At 44.4% G+C, this 24,392-nt stretch overlaps 2 protein-coding genes and 1 long non-coding RNA gene across 14 annotated transcripts in view; 1 reads left to right on the top strand and 2 right to left on the bottom strand.

Annotated features, from left to right (window-relative positions):
• LOC136542037 (vacuolar protein sorting-associated protein 52 A-like) overlaps nt 1-15,947 on the bottom strand; it is a 35,621-nt gene extending 19,674 nt beyond the window's left edge. For 4 of the 12 annotated variants that reach the window (XR_010780561.1, XR_010780563.1, XM_066534276.1 and 1 more), the window contains exon 1: nt 51-1,451. Coding sequence is in view for 10 of the 12 variants with exons in the window: in XM_066534276.1 (XP_066390373.1) it covers nt 51-1,451 (1,401 nt within the window). In the remaining 2 variants the exon portion in view is untranslated. Of the gene's footprint in view, nt 1-50; nt 2,475-9,200; nt 9,387-10,754; nt 10,837-12,151; nt 12,244-12,998; nt 13,143-13,684; nt 13,766-14,279; nt 14,364-14,850; nt 14,953-15,257; nt 15,354-15,561; nt 15,620-15,727 lie in introns of those variants that run through there. The other 8 variants (XM_066534304.1, XM_066534359.1, XM_066534335.1 and 5 more) reach the window with 8 other exon arrangements.
• Nucleotides 15,948-18,651: 2,704 nt separating this feature from the next.
• On the top strand, nt 18,652-24,385 carry LOC136542082 (protein LONGIFOLIA 1-like). Its single transcript, XM_066534368.1, has 5 exons — nt 18,652-20,517; nt 21,057-21,124; nt 21,261-22,901; nt 23,017-23,152; nt 23,667-24,385. The coding sequence occupies exons 1-5, from the start codon at nt 20,346-20,348 to the stop codon at nt 24,374-24,376; spliced, it is 2,727 nt and encodes a 908-aa protein (XP_066390465.1). The 5' UTR covers nt 18,652-20,345; the 3' UTR covers nt 24,377-24,385.
• LOC136542107 (uncharacterized) lies at nt 20,448-22,399 on the bottom strand. Its single transcript, XR_010780582.1, has 3 exons — nt 22,337-22,399; nt 21,305-21,417; nt 20,448-20,587 (listed from the first exon to the last, which is right to left on the bottom strand). It is a non-coding gene; the product is annotated as an uncharacterized lncRNA (long non-coding RNA).
• Nucleotides 24,386-24,392: the final 7 nt, after the last annotated feature.

Here is a 24,392-nt window from a genome sequence, read left to right as displayed (position 1 = left end):
AGTTACTAATAAATGAAAAGAAAAGCAGAAGGGAGTTCAAGGAAACTTACCGCGTCGTCAGGGATGGCATATTCAGAATCGATCATGTGCCGATATGTGTGAGCAGAAGTCGCGAACAGTTGCTCTTTCCACTCTCGCCACCATTGCTTGTATGACTCGGTGATGAAAGATATTGGTGTCCAGGTGGATATATCAACATCTGTGGTATCGGCATCAGGAGAAAGTTGTACTACCTTGTTCCAGTCTGTTCCGCAGGTGATTGTTTCCCTGGGTTTGATCACATCGGCAAAGCAGAGTTTGATTGGCAGTTGCCCAAAAGCCAATTGGCGGGATACTGCCGATGGGTTGTAAAATTCATATGTAATGTTGGTGTTTTTCCCGCTGCCGAATGTGTTTACTGGAATTGCCCTGGGAGTGATGATAGCCATCATGAGCTCATTATCTTGATTCAGAGTGTCATCGGCAAAGTTGAAAAGAAGGGGGAATCTGTTTTCTTCGTCGATGTAAGGCACCCAGGCCCTATGATCACGAGAAAGGCCATTATAGAAGCTTTGAAAAAATCTGCCGATTTGGTCTTCGTTGGCTTCTGTTCCAGGAAGGACAATTATGGCTTCACCAAAATTGAGGGGTGAGCGTGTTGCCGATTCATCATCCCCGAGCACATAATCTTCAGCAATTTCTCGTGGGAATTGTTGAGCAAAAAAGTCCCATTGCAAACGTTTGTGCATATGGGCATTCAGCCACATGTTGATGAACCACCACGGGCCTCCCAGGTTGCCGATGGGTTCGCCAAGCAGGAGTTTCTGAGACACTTGGTGAAGAAGATGATAAGTAGAGCTCAGAAGGTATCGGCCAAGAGGAAACCTTACGCCATTAGCCAGAAGTTCAGCTGCAGGGAGGAAGGCGTTGGTTGGTCCTACTGATCGACCACAGAAGATAAATTTTTCTAACCACATATTCAGGAATGTGGCATGTTCCCTCTGGCTAGGTGTCCCGGTTTTCTGGTATTCTTGAATATATCCTGTCCAACCGCCGATGTTACGGGTATTCACTCTATATTCAGGCTTTCTACCATAGATGGAGCCTTCATCGGCAGTTGAGATGTCCAAGCCAGTAAGCATGTGGACATCGGCAAGGGTAGGGGTAGCTGGGCCATGTCCAAACATAAAAGTATTGGTCGTATCTGACCAGAAATAAGCAGCTGCAATTATCATTGATTCATTTTTCTGCATATCGGCAATAGAGAGCCTGATACATTGGTCTAACTTTCGCTCTGCCCAGTATACTTGCATCGATCTATTGACCCTCAAATACCAATCTTTCCACCCTTTGGTGGTTTTGGGCCAAGATCGGAATGTGTCTTTCCACAAGTTCAGAGAGAAATTTTGGGCTCTAAAGGGGATTCTGTTAACCTCTGCGTTGATCAGATCGGTTGGATCTGGGTTGCCCATTGGTCCAAGGCATTGGACGTGTGGCTGATCGGTTGGGATAACTAATTTGTTGCGCAGTTCCTAAGGTTATGGAATCCAGAAGACAGAAGAAAAGAAAAATCACCAACTGAATAAATTTGCAAAAAGATCAAAGTAAAAGGTAATGGAAGTGGAGCGAACCGCGGGGACGTCGAAGTTGATGGCCATTGTCTTGAGGAAGGTGGAGATACGAGCCGGGGACTTGAAGTTAGCGCCGGAGAAGGGTTCTGGTTGGTTGAGGTCGCGCGGTTGTTCGTCGGAGTCGCCGCCGGAGAGAGAGAATGCCAAGGATTGGAGGCTGAAGATAGAAAATGAGGGTTCTGGAGAAATCTATTTATAAGCCGGCCAGGATAAGGGTATTTTGGACTTATCTCTATGACGCGCGCATATAGGTCAAGGCGGTGCAGGGGGATATGGTAACTATTCGCGCGATAATTAGGGGATTGTACAGATGAGTTAATAACAAGCAATCATGACTTGGAAGGGATATTGATACATGATATTTTAATTCTTAAAATGGCAGCATTATCATGTTAGGATCTTGCCGATGGGTTATTATTTTGGTATCTCAATCAAGGCAAGAGTGGTTGGCGATTGTGCGATATTTACTGAGGTGCGTGGATCAAGATTAGATTTGATTGGATTTGATAACAAATCAAGTTTTGGCTTGGAGAATGAGTTACGGTAATTGGGCAAAGGCAAGCGTTATCTGGAGTAAATTTCGGAGCATTAATGGTTTTATACTCCGAAATTGGGGGGCATGTGTTGACACCGTTTTTTGCACATGTCAAAATAATCGGAGTGGACCAATCGGCAAGGGGAAAGTTATTGAATACTTTGATAGCCAATGAAAGCCAGTTTGTAAAAATGGTTGCCGATAGTTGGTGATGATTGATGGAAAGGTTGATTTGGACTCGGGCGTTGCCGATGAGGTTGGAGGAGTTGTTGTCGATACCGATGAAGGAAGACTTAAAGACTACTGCCGATGAAACAGGGAGTATGCCGATGAAGGAAGACTTGAAGACTACTGCCGATGAAGCAGGGAGTATGCCGATGAAGGAAGACTTGAAGACTACTGCCGATGAAGCAGGGAGTATGCCGATGAAGGAAGACTTGAAGCCTGCTGCCGATGAAATAGGGAGTATGCCGATGGGAAGGAGGACAGTGAGATTTCCATCGTAATTAAGGCGGACAGGGAAATAGATAGGAGTTGGTTTCCTTTTCTGTATTTGTTAGGTTATGATTCGTGTAAGAGTCACGTGTTTCCTTAGATACGGGATTGGTGTCCTAGTTGTGTTTGGTTGTGTCTCTTTAGATCAGGGTATAAATATGGAGTAAAGGGCAATGTAATAGATAACATCAATCAATATCAAAACCAACTTTTACTCCTATTTACATCTACTTTTCGGCGACTTCGTCAATTTGCATATTTTTCTTTTTACGAGTTCTCATTGATTCGGCGAGCTGCATCGCTTCAGTGCGATCTTCGGCGATTCTCGAGTTCCGCGTGAGCACCTCTTGGCCGTGACTTCCGGGCGTATCGCTGTTGTCAGGACCAAAGTGTTCGTTTCTTCATCCTTGTCGATTAGCAGGTCAAATCGACTGGCACGCTTTGGATATCGATTCGGGTATTAGCCCTTTGTGTTTGCAGATCACTTTTGCATCAACAAAAACGAATCAGGCTGGTGTCCACAAACTCGCAACTCCATATGGGAAGGACCCTTCATGATCAAGGAAGTCACACGACCAACGTCTTACAGCTTAGCTCACCTGGACGGTACGGACGTACCCAATTCATGGCACATCGACAAGCTTAGGCGTTTCTATGCTTAACTACTAAGATATGTACTCATTTTGTACTTTCGATTTAATTCAATAAAGCTATTATAATTTCTCCGACCACTCTAATGTGTCACTTCGAAGTCTATGGTTATTCTAACTTAACCAGTCAAAACCGACCACCATTCCTTCTCGGGTTTTCGGAGCAGGCCGTCTCCGGTTCCTCCCAACGCGTGCATGGAATCTGCTCTCTACGCTGCGGGTGATCGGCAGGTCCCCTCTGGTTTGATCTGTCTGCGTCTACGTGTGCACAGGCTACGCTCCTCACACTCCGACCACAAGACAAACCAAGGCCATACAAACCTGTCAGGATGATGTGTCGACTAAACTAGTACAACTAAACAGAACGCTAACATATTCTCACTTAGTTACACCAACGCGAGATTAACGCTTAAATACGTTTTCCACAAAACAAACAAGCTTATGATGATATACAGTTACGTTATTATAAGCTTGCCTGAAAAGGTCTAAGTTTACAATAACACAACTACATCTTCTTCTACAGCTATAGCCTATACTATTGGCTGGTCGGGTTACGCGGCACCTGCTGCTCGCTGGGCCTGACATCGTGCTCGAGTCCCGGGGTCTCTTGTACTGGTCGAGCTGAAGAAGATGACCCTGCCGATGCCTGACTGGTCGAGACCGCAGGCTTTGCCGGTTGACTCAAAACTGATGGCGTTTCCAGCCGACTTGTTGATGACGTACCCTGTACAGGTGCTGTCCCGCCTCCACACAGGTTAATGTCGCCAATTATTTTTGCCGACAAGTCCAGCTGGGTCATCCGAAGCTCCTCAGCCTTGTCTGGATCTACCACCTTCGGGTATCCAGCATCCAGGCGCTTGAAATCGATCAAGGGGTAGTGAGCACGTACCATGCTTAGTACATGTGCGCCTGTGTACTCACCTGCCTCCTTCACGAACTCTTGGAACCATCCCCATGCCTTTTGGCATCTATCGACCAGTCCGAGCTGCGGCGTCCTTGGCACTTCCTCTGTAAGCGCTGGGTCGATAAGGTTGAGGACCGGCAAAATGCCCATTGCCACATCCTGGCACCGGTTTTTCCATGTGTCCCGATCCTCGGTGATCTCTTGGCATCGCACCTTCCAGCCATCACGATCTTTCATCATGGCTTCCAGATGCTTCTTAGCATTGACTTTTAAAACTGCAAACCGCACAAGACATTAAAACGTCATACCATGACAAGATAAGGTGGGAAACAAAAATGAGCAAAGGGGTCTGGAACACTTACTTTTCAGTTCCTCTTTTATCTTGGTCGTGTGGTCCCGAACACTTACTTTTCAGTTCCTCTTTCATCTTGGTCGTGTGGTCCCGGGGCTGTGACTGGTCGTGCGCCAGTTTCCTGTCGTCCTCCTTCAGGCGATCACACTCTATGACCGCACGACTATTATCCTCTCGGAGATGGACTACTTCGGCTTCTAAGCCTACACTACGGCTGTTACTACCAACAACGCAACAACACTTGTCATGCAATCGTTGTGATAAAGTAACTACTTACTTGCTTTTTCCTGCTCTTTGTTACTGAGCTGGACGACCAGGTTCTGGTTCTGCGCCTCTTGCTCCGTCCTCTCATGGTTGGCGGCTTCAAGTTGGTGGCGCAAGCGTTCCACTTCGGCCGCCAGTTCTTTATTGCTTGCTGTGATCCCCTCAATCTGGTCGAAGCATTTCTTGCGGTACCTTACGGTCTTCATTAAGTCCTGCATGCAAAAAGCTAAGTAAGACAGTATGACTAGATGGCAAGATCAGGTGGTCAAGCAAAGCATACCTGGACTTCCGTCACCAGTCGTTTCGCCGCCCGCTCAACTTTCATGGTCTCTTCGACCTCTGGGATTTCCTCATGAACAACCCATTGGTCGTTCCACCAGCGCGACACATATACATGTTGTCGTCTGTCCTGTGGACGGCCCAGGACCTCTTCTACTTCGTCCTCTTCGGCCTCTTCTTCGGGTATCGGCGCTGGTCCGGAGTTGGCAGCTTCTGCGATCACTATAGCCTTCCCACGGGCTGCAGCATCGATTAACGTGCTCTGTGCTCTCGCCTCCGTCCGCTGCTCCTCGGTCTGACCCGTTACCGTGGGTGCTGAAGTGTCGCCCTCAGCAGGGTTAGTGCTCGGAGCACTTGTGCTGGGCTCGGCTCTTCTCTCTACCCCCTACTCGGGAACTGTTGTCTGACCGCCTGTGGTCTGAGGCTCCGGTGGACCTTTTGCTATGTTTCCTCCATGGCCGGCTGCTGCGCAGTCTTCTCTGCAACTGTTGCTGGAGCCACGCTGCTCCCGGCTAGTTGATCCAGATTTTCGGTGGACGCTGACCTAGTACATCCAAGATAAGTTCAGAAGGCAACCATAGTCAATAAAAATTGCAAGCTTTCATCAAAGTTATAAATACTTACATATTGGAAGCGCGAAATGATGTGGCAAAGGCACGTCTCTTCGGCCATGCCTGTTCCACGTGCCGTGCGGGTGACACCTGGTCTCCCTCTGCATCCAGCACTGGCGCCGGGGCTTGGTGCTCGACCCCTTCGCCGCTTGTCCGCCGCGCTGCAGTGGTCGGCGATGCAGGTCCCACCGGCACGGAGGAGCCACCTTGCTCCGTCGACTCCAGTTGCCTCCTCTTTCGAGGGACGAGTCGAAAGATGTCTGCATCCTCTGTTTCATCGTCTGACAATGTAAAGATCGCCTGACGACGCTTGCTGGCCGCCGGCCGCTTACCAGCAGCTCTGGCCGCTGCCTCCTCCCCAACACCGAGCATGGCCCAGTCAGCGTCTTCGATCCCGGCGCTGGTCTGGGCGGTTGGGCCGACAACTTGTGCCCAATCTACACCAGGGGATGGAGACACGAACACTGTTGCTCTATCCCGACCATTAATCTGGGAAACACAAAGGAGATAACACAGTAAGTTTCTGTTACAACATAAAACTACGGGTACAAGACAGGATGATTTACCTTTGGGGGAGGTCGGGCGAGCTTGAAAGCGTGCTCGATGTCGCTCAATCTGACATAATTTGAATCAGCTAAGTTAAATAGCTCTCCAATTCTGGCTCTGACTTCGATCTTGTCAAGCGCCTCTTGCCTTGTCCTCGTTGGGTCTGCGCTACCTTGGTACTCGTAGCCGGGGTGTACCCTCCTCTGGCAGGGCTGGATCCTTCGGCTGATGAAGTTCCCGACCACGCTCGGACCGTCCAGTTTCTTCCATGGGATCATCCCAAGTAGTTCTGGGATATGTTCCAGGTGCTCGGGTTTCTCCGACCAGCTGGTCCTCTTCTCCGGAATGAACCCCACGTCGCACAGTGTGATCATGTTCGGCTCTTCACGGATGTAGAACCACTTGTACCAGTCGTCAAGCGATGTGTTCCAAGGGTAGTGCAGGTACTGGGCCTTCATCCCGTCACGAAGATTGAGGTACACACCTCCGGCTATCTTCGAGCCGCCGCTTCCTTTCTTCCGCAGACAGAAAAGATGGCGAAAGAAGTCGAAATGGGGCTGGAAGCCGCCATATGCTTCGCAAAGATGAATGAAGGTGGAGACAAGAAGAATCGAGTTGGGATGCAGATTGCAAATCCCAATCTCGTAATACAGACAGAGCCCTTGAAGGAAAGGGTGCATTGGAACCCCAAAACCCCGCTTGAAGAAATCTTCGAAAACCACAATCTCACCTGGTTGTGGATCGGGGTACCCCTCGCCCTCCGGCGCGCGCCATCCCGCGAGTTCCTTGTTGTGGAGTACTCCCATAATGACGAGGTCTTCGATGGTCTGCTCGTTGCTTCTTGACTTCCACCACTCCTTCGCCATGACTCCGACTTTCTTCTGGGCGTCACTTTTCGCCATGAATCTGGCCTTGCTGATGAAAACGGATACGGTGAAGGGGTGGTTGGTGATGATTTTGGATGTATTAGGGTTGGCAAGAGGAAGAAGAAGGCTGCGGCGGCGAATGGTAATGAGGCTCGGTAAAAAGTAACTTACCAATTCTATACTATATTTAACTAAGAGTTCCGCCGTTTTGTTTGCCCGAGATTCTTGGGAGACATGCGCACGCGCCGCAGACGGTTGTTTTCACAACCTCGAGATCTATGCCAATATATGCGCCTCTTCGTTATCAGTGTATGCGCCTCTTCGTTACCAGTGTGAGAGGGCCCACACTGACGCACCTCCTTACAGGTGCCAAATGACTGTTTGCTTGAAAGGACAAGAAGGCAGTATGACGTATTATACCCGTCTACTTTTTTGACCAGACGTGTCAGATTGGACTTGACAGAGCAAGAAGATAAATAAATATACCAAATAATAGTACAAGTGGCATTTGGTTCTTCGCCGCACGTCTCGTGCTCAGGGATGGTCCAGACCACTATCGTGCTCGAGGACTGCCCAGACCACTACTATGATCGGGGACTGCTCCGACCACTACCATGCTCGGGGACTGCCCAGACCACTACTGTGCTCGGGGACTACCCAGACCACTACTGTGCTCGAGGACTGCTCCGACCACTACCGTGCTCGGGGACTGCTTCCGACCACTGCCATGCTCGGGGACTGTTCCGACCACTGCTCGGAGACCGCTCTCCTCGGCTACATGTGATTTGTACTCACATACAGTCGAGAGGCATTTATTTGGACCTTGTTACAAGGCTTATACTTTGCCTTCCAGCAAGCTCGGGGAATACATCGGTACGATGCACCTGCCGGCGCATCTCGTATTGCTTGTACGACGATTGGATTCTTAACTTCAGTGGAAATTCTTTTTAGACCCTGGCACTACGTGCCTACGTCACCTACTACCAGGCTCGGGGACTAAGTGGGCACACTTCACCTTGTGGTGAATGTGTTTATTTAATCGACCCCTACGCTTTGACTGATTGCCAGAATTACTCCTGTCCAAGGGTCACTTACATTTCTTTTCAGAAATACAAGTGGGCACACTTGATAAGGAAAGAAATATTTTTCTTTTTTCTTTTAGAGCACCATGCATTCTTCGGACAACCGTAATCTTCGGCTATAATCGTGGTCTACTGCTCTCTGTTCTGGCCAGAATGCTGGCATATTCGATTGGTAAATGTTTCAATCAGTTGGAGATGACATGAAGGCGGATCGCATTAGTCGAAGGAGATCGAACGGCATGTCGCAGCATAATACATGGCGCTCGGAGACTAGCTGTGGGGGTATTAACCCCTATACCCTTACGGCTAGGCTTGGGCCGGCCCGGATCAGGGGGTCCAGTCCACTAGAAGACGACGCACGGTCCAGCCAACCTGTTCGGAATCCCGCGCAATGAATCAAGACAGATTTGGAGATCAAGCAAGATCCTGGTCGGTTAGAATAGGAATCCTTATCCGGCCACCTATGGCAATTGTAACTGGCTAGGATTAGTTTCCAGATTTATAACCCTGCCCCCTGGACCATATAAGGCGGGCAGGGGACCCCTCTAAAAAACATCTCTCATTGTATTACGCCTTTACGGCGGCCGAACCTGGATAAAACCTTGTATCTGTTTTGTGTTACCATCTTGTTTGTTGCTTGCGCATCTGTCTGCCGATAATCTACTACCTTGGGCATACCCCTAGGAAGACTACCGACCATATTTCGTCGACACTTCGTGGGTGTAAGTACAGATACAGGCAAGCTGAAACTACAGATATGTAAATAATCAAACAATTTGGTTTGAGCATAATGGCCTAATGGGCTATGCTCTGATGGCAAATGCTAAACTTCTATTGGCAAGCTTTGTCCACAAATTAAACATCTTATTAACAGGTGGAAAGTTCTAATTAGTTGCCACTAGCACAATAACTGAGTAAAGCTCCCACTACCATGATTGAGCCACTTATGAACTTCAAAGCTCTGAACATTATGTCATTATCTGAATGGAAGTGGTAATAAGTTCACCTTTAAAATGTTTATTCGTTCACCCAGAGCAAACACTGAAGGACGGGTTTTCAGAGGTTCTTTTCCAATGGAGAAAATGAAGCCGGTGCTTCTGGTTTCAACACCAAGCAAGTCGGTGGAAGTTGCTATGTCCATCTGTGGTTTCTCCAACGCTTGTATGTAAGCCCGAAAATGTGCACTTAGCACCTGAAAATTGGTAGGAATAGCAAAAAAATCTAAAAAACGTCAAACAACTAAAGTTGGTAATGCACACATGTATAGGTCTTTTATTGTTCACTTTTCTGCTACATGGTAGCAGACTTACAGAGTTTCAAGTGGAAATTAGAACAACGCTGACGTATATGAAGGTTGGTGCCAGAAAACTAAAACAAGTAATTAGCACAGGAGCAGAAAGAAGCAAAGGCAGGCAGGAACAGATGCCAATGCTCCAGGTCCCAAATTGGGTAAAGCGGTATATCCTCAACCCCAAGTGAAGCAGTCTATTCAAACACATAGCAACCCCCTCTTGCTTTGATCAAGAGAAGTTTATAGTCTAAGTTTGAACCCTTAGGCATTAGCGGTCAGCGGTGAAACCGAAAAGAGAGGGGGCGTTAGGAAAAGGTTTTAGCAACCCCACCCCCCAAAAAAAAAAAAATTGCAAGCCCATACGCAACACCGACCCTCCAAGTCCCAATAGGAGGCTGCTGGGAAGGCGCACAGTCACAATGCCGCTGCACAGCAGGCTGATCCATAAGGATTGATTGAACCTTCTCATCTCACTTCAGAAAACCATGACACAACCAAAGGGATAACAGCTAGCAGGGTAGGGTGACTGTGGAGGCAGGTGTGCAGTGATGGATGGTAGCTTGCCTTCAACAGCAATTGATGAAATCACAAGTCATGGCACCAAACAAGTGCAACATACTGAAGTCAATCCACAGTCTGGTGCTTCTCGTGCTCAGCCTCAGCAAGTCGTGTGGATGAACTAAGCCCATGTCTATCCCAAATTCAGTTCTCTATTTTCTTAATTAATGCAAGGATCTGCAAGTTGTGTATATCTACAAAGCATGGTTAAACAAAAAGTAAGACACAGACACTTTATTCTTTTTACCAGAAGATTGAAGGTACTCGGTACATTTTGTGATGTACAAGGGCAAAATAATTTGGGCCATCAAAATGCAAGTGTTTTGGTAGCCAAATGTGGTCTACATTGCCAAATGCGGGATTGTAATCTTGATAACTGGTTCCACTATTTTTTTGACCCGAAAATGCAACAGGGGAGACCCCCACTGTAAGAGATTTTTATTAATTTTAAAAAAGAGGAAAAAAAACTGTACAAATTAAAGAGGGCTAAAAGAACTAAGCCACACAACCAGCAAGGGGGCAGGAGAAAAACTGGTTCCACTATTGTTAGTACTTTCTACTTTTGGAACTGCAAGCATCATAAGAAACCTCCACACTACCTACTACCAAATGCAATAAGACTGCTCAAAAATCAAAACACAATTGGACAAGGGGGTTACGTTGACTGTGTGGTACTCATTCAGATCACATTGCCTTTAACGTGAGATTCACCTTATTCATGGTGTCAATATACGCTGCACGAACTTCTGCATATATCTCCTTAGCATGTTCCTTAAGGAAAATTATCGTGTACCTGCATTTGGATAGCGTTATGGCCAAAAGTTAGAAATTACACAAAAGAACATAATAACACAGATACAGCACATAGCTATGAAATAATTTAACCACACGGGCTTCTGCAACATTCGAAAAAATTTATATTCGCACAATAAAGGTATAAATAGTAGCTAGCTATTAAAAATAGGCCGGCAAATAAACTGGTGGAATGATTTGTTGAATGGTTCACTAATCCAACCGGTGGTTCATAAGCCAAACCTGGCAGTTTGTTGATACAATGTTAGCATTTAAATATGTAATTCATCCTTGTCAACAAATGCTACCACTTAAGGTTTTTATTCTCCACATAGACAACAAGATCTAAACTTTAACAAGCTATCTGTCAAGTTTTTGTTCAGTCCTCCATGAGTAAGACACTACTGATGACAGCCTATGCATGGTTACCGAAAATAGTAATCTGACTTTTCCATAGGTATATGTAGACACACATACTATCAGGGGCGTACCCAGTGCAGAGAGCTCCCGCTCTGTGCGGGGTCTGGGGAAGGGTGTTAGTGGCAAGCCTTACCCTCGCCTGTGCAATGCGAGGAGACCGCGACTCGAACCCGGGACCTTCCGGTCACAGGCGGTAAGACTCTACCGCTTGCACCAGGCCCGCCCTTCGTAGACACACATACTATCACCACAATCTAATGCGCCTTTGATGCAACCTCCCATACCACCATTGTCTGTAATGTCCCTACAGATATCTTGAGGTGTTTCTGAGACCTTTGTACATGAGCCTACATGTATGAGTGGTTTCCATAACCATAAGGAATGATGCGGAACTTTCTCCACAAGTTAAAGTTGGTAATTTAGTAGGATTTTATACCACAAACAGATGAAACGACCTACATTTTTACAGAGTTGAAGATTATGTAGTACAGATGAATCTCTACTATTTCTAAACCGAGTGATTCTGTGGTCCGTTTACGGGCCTGGGCTGATTTGCTTTTGTCTGTCTGTTTTGGTCCTGGGCCAATTCTTCATCACCATCCATGTCTCCTCCAAGCAGTCTCAGCCACTGCCTCTCCTCCTTCCCTACGACCGCTACACTGAAAAGATCTGCGCCACTGCCCGTTGCCCTGCAGCCTACCCTTTCCTTCTTCATGAATCATGATTATGAGGATGCGCCATCTCAGAAGCAGCAGTGGCGTGAATTATAATATTGAAACCATTATTTAGTTCACAGAACTTTGCAGAGACATGGTGAGTGAGACAGGTACTGAAAACAGAAACAACAGTACAAGGCTACAAGCCAAATAGGTGTTTGATCAGAAAAATTGGCATACTTGTATTTAAGAAGAACACTCTGCTGTAGAATCTGAATATTAGTCTTTGGTTTTCTCAAGGCATAGAACTTTTGGATGACAAACTCGAAAATCTGCATGAAAAGTTGGACATGCATCAATAACTCTCTGCTGTAGCCTTATACTATTTAAGAAGAACACAGATAAATAATCAGTGAGGAAAAGGTTCAATCATAGATTCCATTATAACTGCCATGTATTAATGCAAATTAAACGACATATCAAAAAATCATGCTTATTCATGATAGTGTATTAACTAGTATGGCTACTATGGGCTATTATGGCTTATAAGTGACACTCTCCGATAGTAATCCATTTGGTTGCAAGATATTTTGCTGCTCACACTTCACCATGTACGAACATAGTGAAGATAAAAATTCAAAGAACAGCACAGGAACTCTAATCAGAAAGGTTTGATAACTCATTATCACTCCAGATCATAGCATCTCACTGCAACTAATTGTCCATCATCACTTGCATATAACAATTATAAGTTCCTCATCCTGCAAAGAGATTGCAAGTTGGAACTTGTAGCTATGTGCCACTGGCCCTAGGCTTCAATTGTCAGAGACATGTGTTACCCAATTCATATACTACTGCAGTGCTACTAAGTTTGTTCCCTTTTCAATATGACTTAGATACATATGGCAAGTTTACCATATGATCTGTCAGTTAACAACCATCATGCATCAAGACAGCAAGATGCACTAGCTCTGATAGTCACATCATGGTGACAAAGCATAGACATGGGAAACCACAGAAGGAAAATAAATAAAGTGGGTAGATGATTGGCCAACAGAACTTAAGAACCAACAATTGTTTTTCAGACCTTTGAAACAGCTTTCTGTCGTAGTCTCTCAACCTCAGGCTGAACATCTTTTAGAGCCTTGGACGATTTAACCATGGGATCAGCATCAATGAATTTGAATTTTTTGCTTAGAGTCTCAAGTGTTTTCATATATTCATCATTGACCTGCATGGTTGTTGAATAGAATATTTTCATGTCTATTAAAGAAAAGCTCATGAACAGTGCTCCAACTATAGAAGAAGCTATGCTGGTGGAGCAACATGGTAAATCTGTGTGGCTTGTTTTTTTCTCTTAACGTAATCCATGTGACTTGTGATATGTCAAAACTGACAAAGAAAGTCTTGTATAGGTAAAGAAAAACAGTGAAAGATTGAGCGAACCAATATATGCAACAGCAAAAATAATGTCACCAAAACAGATACAGTATCATCTAAGATAAGATATGCTTCACTAGTAAAATGGTAATTTATAGGTTTCTTAGAGAAGCAAAGGGATAAAATAAATGATCCCATCATTTAAATTTAACACACTAACCCAAATAGCAGAAAGTTGCATTATTCTTATTCGTTGCAAATGAATGCTATACTAATTCCAGAAAGGACTTTGATCATAGAATAGAATAAACTAAATCAAATCAACACTGTAAAAATAAACACAAAAACCAGTAATGTCGAAAGTTGGCATAATTAAAGAGTGTAAGTAATAACCTCTCCATCAACAATTATGTCAATCATTCTTGGAGGTACTATTATATCCTCAACAAATTTTGACAGTTTAGACTCTGCAGCCTGCAATTTGTTTTCCAAAAGAGAAGAGCCAACATAAGGATCATAAAGATAGCTGAACATGAAGAAAAGAAAAATATTATGCATAAAAGCTATGAATACTGGGACCATTTCGAAAATGAACTATTTATGAGTTCTGATGGACCAGAGGATAGTGCCTCCACTTGAAATATTATGGAACTATTGCTTCATATGATTTTAAGACATCTCATTTCTAAATTCTAATAAATGTGAGCCAGAAAGCAAAATTGTGTTATATGTGATAGTAGCACTTATACTTAGTCATTGGTAAACATAACACCTAATAAGAAACATCATCTAATCTAATATTTTCCTAACCATGTCACTTTCGTAGTTGCGTGCACAGATTAGAACACCAGCTAAAGGGATAAGAAAGGTAAACCATAAAACATGGGAGATGGACAACATCATGTCCAGCATAAAGCAGCCTTAACAAAGGAACTAATGGCAAATGAAACCTAAGAATGAAATATACAATATATGCAGTGAACCAGACCTTACGATTTTTCAGCTTTAATCCCATGTCCATAGATTTCTCCTGAAGGACCTTTATCTCCAAACTTATGGAACCAATTTCTGTCTACCACAGAAGTCAAAACATTGAAATATGACTTAGTAAAGAAAGGAGGGCCAGCATTTTTTATCTAAAGGTGCATACATACAGAGAACCAGTAAAGCCTGAATAGTCTGGCATTAAAAAGGGTATTTTCCATTACATTTAAAACTAAGTCTCGAACCATTAATAATCCAGAAAAGGTGTCATCCAGAGTACATCACTGAATCCGTTAAATGGATCACATAAATTGAAATTACAATCCTTACATAACTCATGGAATGCAGAAGATAAAATGCAGAACGTGTTGTGCATAGCTCCATCTCTATTATAGTTACTACATGACATGTTCAATGTAACAATCTAAATTCAGAAACAATTAATTGAACTGCTAACCAAAAAAAAATGCATAGCCCAAATTTGACATAGGTTGTGCACAGCTACTCTCTTGGCTATCCAGCAAGTACGGGAATGTCTCATGTAGTATTAACACAAAAAAGGGATATGTAATTACTTGGAATCCAGTCAGAACTGTTTCCATTTGTGACAAAATATTGTCACAATCATGAATTTGATCATGCAGAGAAACTAGATTTTCACTTTCCTTGATGTAATCCTACAAACAAAAGACAGAACTTCTTAATGCCAAGACAGTAACCACTAGTGATTTCTTTTTCAGCAGCGCTATGAAATCTCAGCAGTCCCAAGTCCATTGTCTACAACATAACTTCACTGCTCTTGAACAACTGTTTGGTGATTCAGCATAAAATATTGATTAAGAGAATGATCATATCAATTCAACATAAAGTTATTCAACAAATCAGGTTGAGATTCTATCAACATTTTAATTGCCCAAAGCATAATTGGCATTAACTACTTAACAAAAAAGAGATAAGTGATAACAATGCCTAAAACAATCACCTGTATAGAATCCAGCTCGATTTGGCGTATGTTATTCTCGACGCCTTTTGTGTATTCACGCAGTTTGATGCCATTGGCCAGAATGTTTGCGACTTCCTGCGTATGTTTAGAATTAAAACAACAGTGATCATCAAGAAAGAGGCAAGGGAACATGTTTCATACAGTGTGCTGGTACCCAAACATTGCGGCAAGCTCAAAATGGCAGCAATGCAATCCACTTACTTCAAGGTCTAAGTAAGGAGTAAGCTGACTATCTAGTACTATACCGATATCATATATTGTAAGCTGGAGTAAAACACGACACCTGATCATTCTTGCAGTTGTCAAGCTCCTGCTAAAGCCCCTCCAGGGACTCGTCGTCACTGGCAACGATGAAGCAGCGCACACTTTAGAATTGCAGTGGTAGAACGATAGGGACAGCAGACAGCACACGACGCAATCCGAGACAGAAGAGCTGGCGATCGTAGTACCTGGTGACTTCCTCGTCGAGGGCGAGGTCGCCTACGAAGACCCCGAGATCAAACCTGTCCTTGTGCCCGTCGAGGGTCTCCGCAGAAGGGACGGCCGCCATCTCGGGTCAGAGATCGCCGGGGCGGACGGCGGACGGCGTCGGCCGGCTGGCAGGCTGACTAGCTCCGATCTAGATCTGCCACCGGTAGCGGGGACGAGGGCTGGGATCGGATCGGACGGGTCCCCGGAAAATGGAGGAGACTTTTCCCTATGTGCCATTATAAAAGATTGTAATCCCCTGTGTGCCCCTGAAAAAATTCAGCGGTCTTCAGCGCCACTACTTCAACTTTTTCGTGTCATCCATGCCACTTCCGTCAGTTTGGGCTCTAACGCCGTTAAACTGCAGGTGTGAAAAGACGAAAATGCCCTTAAGTTCAAATATGTTATTAATTTTTTTTGAGCATCTTAACGACTTCAAATGAAAAAACTCAAAACTAGAAAGTTGTAGATCTCGTCGAGATCTATAATGTTCATATAATTTTTTTTTTCATTTAATTTCGCAAAAAAATATGATTTGATATGATTAATATATCTTAGAAAAATCATATTATTTTTTTTGCGAAATTAAATGAAAAAAAAATTTATATGAAAATTATAGATCTCGACGAGATCTACAACTTTTTAGTTTTGAGTTTTTTCATTTGAAGTCGTTAAGATGCTAAAAAAAATTAATAACATATTTGAACTTAAGGGCATTTTCGTCTTTTCACTCCTGCAGTTTAACGGCGTTAGAGCCCAAACTGACGGAAGTGGCATGAATGACACGAAAAAGTTGGAGTAGTGGCGCTGAAGACCGCTGAATTTTTTCAGGGGCACACAGAGGATTACGATCTTTTATAATGGCACACAGGGAAAAGTCTCAAAATGGAGACCCGGACGACCTGTCGTCGGGTGGGTGGGAATTGGAACTTGGAATGATGTGTTGGGTTGCACTTGGGCCTGTGGTCTGTGCCCGTATCTAACTGCAGACCACGCGGCCAGTTAATTCTTCCGGCCCATATAACCGTATGCTTAGTTAACATATTTGGCCATTTCAGCCCAAGTTCTTTTTTTTTCTTTTTGGTCTTGATGACTGAATTTAATTTTCTCTTTTTTTTCTTTCTTGTTTATGCCTCATTTTAGTTTGTTTATTATTGAATTTTAATTACTTTTTGAAAAATATAGTGTAGACACAGTTCTCACATACATGTACACAAGCAGTGGCGGATGCACGATGCGGGACAAGGGGGGGCTAAAACAATGGAGATGTTGATTTGCATGAAGATTTAATGTTGAAATCAAGCTTTTTGCTACAGTGATTAGGCTTGAAATCAAGTCATTAGGGGGGCTGGAGCCCCCCCAGCGCCCCCTTTGGATCCGCCGCTGTACACAAGCTCATTTTTATGAACGCACGCACACGTCCTGACTCTATGAGTACTTTTGAAAAGGCTAATACGACAGGTCTCAAAGTTGACGAAGTTACTATAGGAACCTCACGATAGATGGGCATGTCGCCTAGCATTGTGAATTCCCTGGTGTTGATGTTTTTCCTAGCGGCTATGATTATACGACACGAATGTAGTAGATTTGATTGTAGTACACGAGAGCCACAAAGTTTAATAGACCAGATAACATATGGAATGTTTTTAATCGAAAACATGTTTATTTCTTTCCGTAGTTGGTTTCTTTCTCTCTTTTTTGTTAGCTTATATATTATAAAAAAACATATAACATTGCATGTGAACTAATGCAACACCAAATTTTAACATCATAGACTAGTGGAACATTCAAAACATTTTAACAAAATATCATATGAAAAATACTATATGAGTAATAAATAGGTGGACTAAGCGTAGCTTAGTTAGTTAAGCTGCCTACCCGGCATCCATCGATGGATAATTCCAAAGTACAGATGCTAAGAAGCTTCAAATTCGTCGTTACTTAACTTGAGAATAGTTTTAACAACTGTCACAACGAGATTCACTTTGAGATATACAGATTTGAAGTTTTCAGCAATAATGTAACCAACACTGGTGTCAGCTACTCAACTCGCTCATGACATGGGCGTGGAGACCACGCAACTTGGACACTAACGAATAGCTTGAGCACCTCAAGGCTCCAGTGCTTAGCTAAAAAAAATACGATGGTGCCTAACTGCTGCCTGCTTTTCTTCTATATGATTTAACAAATACATTTTTTTATGAGTGAACGACAAAGTACGTTTTAGTTGATCAACAGAACAAATAATGGCATAATGTTGTTACCAATTCTGCACTGCATTTGTGTACTCCCTCAGTCACTAAATAACTGCATATCTCTCATTCTGATGAGTCAAACAAACTTAGGTAGTTAGGTTTGACCAAATCTATATGAAAAAATACTAAGATATTCAATATCAACATCAAATAATCATCATTAGGTTAATCTCATCATATATTTTATACTAATCTTATTTAGAGATACAAATGTTAGTACTATTTTTTAGTCTAATCAAACTTGATATATGTTAAAAAACAACATCCAGGACCATACCACCCCCACAAAAGCACATGCAGTCTGTTCGCTTGCTCGTATACGATCGTGGATTATAAGTTGAAACAGTATTTTTCTCTCACACCAAACCAGCTAGCAGTAAATAATCCACGATCGTTTACGAGAAAACGAACAGGTAGATAGAACTCCTAGATAGATGAGTGCAAAGAAGACATGAGACGAGTCGTCGATCAAACCAACGTGTCCTGAGCATACCACGAGCAGTACAGCCAGCGGTGCGTACGCAGTGTAACTACCTATAACAATGATGCCCCCGGATCTGCTAACACCCACCGGTACGGTCCCTCCCCAAGCCCAAACACATAATTAGTAGTAATCCATCTTTTCCCCCGAGCAATTTATGACTCGTGATTCACAGGACAGTGATCGATATTGCAATAATAACCCCCTCTCGTCAAAAGAAAAACACCAACAGCACAACATAGGCCCCGTTCGTTGGCTGAATTTGACTGAAAAACACTGTCTGTTCCAACTAAAAAAAAGAAGCCAAATAAATCGAAATTTAAGGTCAGTTGAACGGGCCATAGGACTGCAATAATGCGGGGAGGCAGGAGCAGGTCTCGATCTCAGGCTCTGGTCGACGTCCACCTGGGCAGCCTACAAGAGGAATCTGTCAGTCAGTCCATGTACCAACAGTACCATGGAGTTATGGAGCTGATAGGAATTCTTGGCATGCAGTGAAATCATTAGCCCTTATTTGGATGACGCGCATATATTTATTCCAATCCACTTCCACGCATATCACACAAGGCCTTAGTGTACTGTATATTGATCCTATCAAACTAGGCCTTAGTGTACTGTACATTGATCTCTTCTCATAGGAGTACGCCGATGGATCGACAAGCATGGCAAATGTGCAGAGGTCACTCACGGAAACAGGACAGCACAGCCTACGCAGCCACTCTGCAAGTTCAAAATACACCGTAGGGTGGGTTGTGCACTCCACCGATCAAACCAGTGCTCCTTTGCCTCCTTGCAGTAGCCACGAGAAAATCATTGTCACGTTCGCTTGGCTGATAAGCCATGACTGAAAGTAGTGTTTGCTGATTTTTGCGATGCCTGCCTGCCTGCCACAGTGCCACGTGATGAACCTGAACCAGCGCATGCCATGACTGACCTCAGTCACAGTAAGACAGAATCGTGCCCACCATCATATTCTTTCAGCGTTTGTTTGATCCACACACGTAGGACTAGAGCAATAAACTGCTCAGACGTCAGACAATGCAAATCCGGCGCTGCACATGCTCCTCCGGCACACCGCCCCGACTGGCCGACTCCGAGAGCAAGAAGAGGAATCTGGAATGGATCAGAATTGGCCACCGAGAGACGGAGGAAGACGAAACTGATCCAGCACGTGGCCCGACGTGGACACCCAGCAGACTAGCACAGCTCGATCGCCATGTGCCCGCCGGCTGCTGCGCCTTATCTCTGCCCGGCCTTCGACAGTGGTGGCGGTGAAAACCTGGGATGGGAAGCAAAGCAAGCACCGCGCTCAACATTCCCTGCCCTTGTTCCGGTCCACGCTAGCTCAGCTCAAGACCTGAAGCTGAAGCTGAACCCGGTCTCGGTGGATGAGGCTGACGATGATGGCGATGCATGCCTGACAGCCACCACATGCCCGTCGCCCACAATCATCAGCCCAGCCCACATGGCCTGTTCACCGGGACTCCAGGAGTATCGCATTGCATGCATCCTGCTGGTGCTGGTGCAGGGCCAGCCACGCCCGGCCCCGGCGCCCCCCTCCCCCGCCCGGCCGCCCTTCATAAATCCACGGCCGGCGCCTGCCTCTTCTCTCTCATCACATAGCTGAGCTGCCCACGAGCAACCGAATCCACCCACAGACCATTGCATGCATACTCCGTACACTCTGCTCTGCACGCCCTTTCTCTTCTGCCTGCCAAGTTCCTCCTGGCCTGAGGATAGGATATAAGTACATCCTAGATAGCCCGTCAATGGCGCCAAGTCCGATCGAGGTGATCAATCCATACCTCGGCTTCAAAAGAAGCTAGCTTCCTTAGCTTTCCAGAGCACAAGAACTAGCCAAAAATGCCGACTAGAATGGCAAAGGCCTTCTTCTCCCAGGAGGCGACGGAATTTGGCGGCCAGATGGGGTGCATGGCCACCATGTTCCAAATCTTCGACCACCGCCGCCTTCTCACCGGGCGACGACATGGTGACTGCCCTGGAACCATGGACGAACTGCCTCCAGCAGCAGCAGGTACTTCGGCTCTGCTACTTTCATTGCTACTTTGCCATCTGTTCCCCCCCGACTGAAGAACCCATCCATCCTTGCATACAAAAAAACAAAGTTCAAGAAGCCATCAGTCGACCAACTGAACTGTACCATTATAATAGTGCTGGAAGTATAAGCTGTAGGGTGCCAAACAAAAGTAGTTTAAAATTTTATTTCATGTTGAACGTAGTACAAGGCAAAAACAATGACTCTTTATTGGGAAGTACATGAACAAGAACAATGATCACCCATGGTATAGTACAAGCTGCAGGCGTGCAACTTCACTTCACACATATAAGATAGCAAGAGCCAAGACCCGAGAGTGTCATGAAAAACTACATGGTAATAAAAAAGTTCATGCAAAGGAAATTGATTGTACGATCATTTTGTATTTTATTTCAGGCATTTCCGTTTTTCTCCATCAATTCATTTTTTCCTGATTACCTGCATCACCCTGCTTTAAGCATAATATAAACTATACTTCTCGGATATTAGTTCTAATACACTGTGTTTCTGTTGTCCAGGCCATACTCTGCCAGTTAGCAGCACGCAAGCCCCGGTGCAAAGCACAGCTAATCCAAACATCACTGTGGTAATTTTAATCAGTTCTTTTAACGGCAAAGATTTCAGATATAAATATAACTAAAGCCCTGGTTGGTCAGCCCTGACTCTAGATTTTGGGTTCCTTGAACAAACTAATTTTAACTCGATTTGAATTAATTGCGCAGGAGAAATCATTCAGCAAAAACAAAAGCGTGACTGAGAACAGTACCCTCTCAACGGAATCATCGAGAGCATCTTCAGCTTCGTCGTCCTGCTCTTCCTTATCATCCCTGAACAGCAGCAAACCAGCACAGCAGAAGCTCCCTTGCATCAACGAGAAGCCTGTGGTAGGAAGGAGTAGGACAGTGAGGAGCTCACGAAGCTTCAAGTCTTCAGATACAGAGGTCAAATCCAAACAGCCAAAAACTGAATTTAGAGATGTCGTGAAGGACTCCATCAACCAGGACTCTCGTGTCCTGGCCATCAAGACCAAAATGATGGAACAGAGAGATAGACTGCACAAGGAGTCACCAAGGCCACTGCTTATATCCAAATCAACGACAGATGGAACTTATGTGATTGCTATTGATAGGAGCAATGTGCCTCCTGCATATGTCAATGAATCTAGCAGGCGGCCACGCTTATCATGTGATGATCGACAGCTGCTGCTGCAGGCAGAAGCTCAAGAAAGCAAGATGCCTTCATCCAAGCTCAGGGATCTTCCTAGGTTGTCCTTGGACAGTAGGGTTGAGTCTGTCAAGTCAAGTTTGCATCTGAAGAACTTTGGTTATGCAAGAACCGATGACAGTCTCATTGATAATTTGAAATACCAAGAATCCCCGAGCCATCAGCGGGCCAGTGGTGTCATTGCAAAGCTCATGGGATTGGAAGAGACTCTTGATGCCCCTGGGTCTGCAAGACCACACAGACCAGACCATCACACTCAAAATGGTCACCTGTCACACACCTCCAGGAGTATCTGCCATGACCTCAGTCCATTGCAGCGAAAGATTCAGCCTACGATACTGAAAGCCAAACCTTCTCCGAGAATTGTCCCTGAAGCTGCACCTTGGAAGCAGCAGAAGACAAGTACAACTAGATATTATGCTAAAGAAGGGTCAAGTTCTACATCCATAAACGATAACGTAGAGAGAAGGCTCAGCAATCTCACATCGCCGGAATGTAATAAGGATTTGAGGGTTATTAGGATACTCGGAGAATTACACGCAAAATGGAGTGATTACAGTGCCAGATCACTGACCACTCAGAAGGCAGCCGCTGGACAAACCAATAGTGCTCAAGACTTCCAGTCTCCAGTTGTGATCATGAAGCCGGCAAGAGGTATCATGAAACAGAATGCTTCAGTTGCTACCCTTGCAGGGACAAAAGTCCACAGAAAGTTGCGGCATGAAGAGCGCCCTTTCACCACGAAGACTGAGAACAGTGACAGGACGAAGACCCATTCTCACAATCAAAGAGCTTGTTCCAGGCGAGAGGAAGATGTGGGCAGCACAAGTTCACCAAAGCCTCCTAGAATTTTGAGCCCAAAACTTGTGCAGAAGTCAGACTGTGGAAGGATCACTCAGCAGACAGTTCGACTGATGTCCCCAACCAAGACATCCAAAGAAGTATCTCCAAGAGGCAAACTAAGATCAAGGGCTTCACAATCAAATAGCATCTGTGGCCATGATAAGGCCATGATTCCTGAAAGCAAAATCAGTTTATCAAAGCAGGTTGATACGAGAATTATTAATTATTCAAATACTCTTAATGTCAACACATCATCCATCCATCAAAGCAATACAACTTCAACATCGAATTATGAGGTACAAATAAAGATTAATATATTTCCATGGCAAAGAACCTACTATTGATTGTAATTGTTTCATCATTTATTATGTACATCAGTTAGTGACTACTGAAAGACTATTTTTTTTCCAGGAAACACGTATCCTATGTACTGACAAGAACACCCATCCACTGGAGAACATACGAAGTCCTGTATCAGTCCTTGATGCCACATTCTATCAAGATGTGATGTCGCCTTCTCTGAGGAGCATATCAAATTCTTTCAAAAGTGAGAACTTTATTTGTCAAACCATTCTTCACACAACTCTGAGCATTATACTTGGGTTTCAATCAATCTAGGAAACCATATTGTTTGGCACATGACAAGCATACTTAACTGTAGCATATCAGACATTCATAACAAGCAACTGGTAATCAATGCAACCAAATGTAGCTCGTTGTCTAGCAAACTGGGAAGAACCACAGTAAATTGGCAGCGACAGTAGAAATGCAAGTGCTTGCTTGTGCCAACCAGTTAAAGAGCATCAATTCTTCACTGCCAGTAGTAGTTCATGTCTGCACCTAACATCTTCATGGAGCCCCCACATGTTACAATTGCCCATACAGAGACATGATATATGTTTGGATTGCACATATACTTATGTAGATGAGACTAAAAGAATAACTGATTTTCTAGCTGGATTGGTTGCTTTTAGGTTGTTCTCGGAGCCCCCACATGCTTGCTGGATTGGTCGATCTAGCCCTTAATGCTCAACTAACTTTTTTTTTCTTTACTTGTTTAGATGTTGCGGCACTTACATTGCATGAGTGCTGGAACTCAATAAGCCTCCCTGACACACCAACATTGAAGAAAAGTAGCGAGAGTAACCACACAATACCAGAAAACATGAAAGCCCTCATCCAAAAGCTTGAGCTCTTGCAATTGTTGAGTGATGAGGCTCCAAGAACAAATGACAATTCGTTAATACTCACTGCCAATAAAGACCGTCATTATATTTATGAAATACTCTCAGCATCGGGTCTCTTGCACAATGAACTGAACTCCAGGATCATGCCCTGCTTGTTCCAGCAGCCATGCTACCCAATCAATCCAGGGCTTTTTCTTATCCTTGAACAAGCAAAACCAACTGCAGGAAAGCTTCACCGCAAACTAATTTTCGATCTTGCAAACGAGCTCATTGCTAAGAAAATATACAGTGTCAGTTCAGTGAGACAACCATTGCAATTCATTCAATGCAAGAAATCAAGCGGATGGCATCTTTTCAAGGAATTATGCTCAGAGATTGAAATTCTCCGGTCTGAGGCCTCAACAATAAGATTATCTGAAGAGGAAGATGAAGACAGCAAGCTAGCAAAGAATGCAGTACGTGAAATGGGAAAATGGAAGAGTTTCGGTAGTGAGCTACAAGGGATGGTTCTGGACATTGAAAGATCCATCTTTAAGAATCTCATTGACGAAGTCATAAGTGGTGAAGACATGGGAAAGGTGTAATTTTGGCAGTGGAAGT

Source organism: Miscanthus floridulus, chromosome 1 (assembly GCF_019320115.1).
Source record: "Miscanthus floridulus cultivar M001 chromosome 1, ASM1932011v1, whole genome shotgun sequence".
Taxonomy (NCBI): domain Eukaryota; kingdom Viridiplantae; phylum Streptophyta; class Magnoliopsida; order Poales; family Poaceae; genus Miscanthus; species Miscanthus floridulus.
The sequence above is the reverse complement of the archived record's forward strand: the minus strand, read 5'-3'. Positions and strand labels throughout refer to the sequence as shown.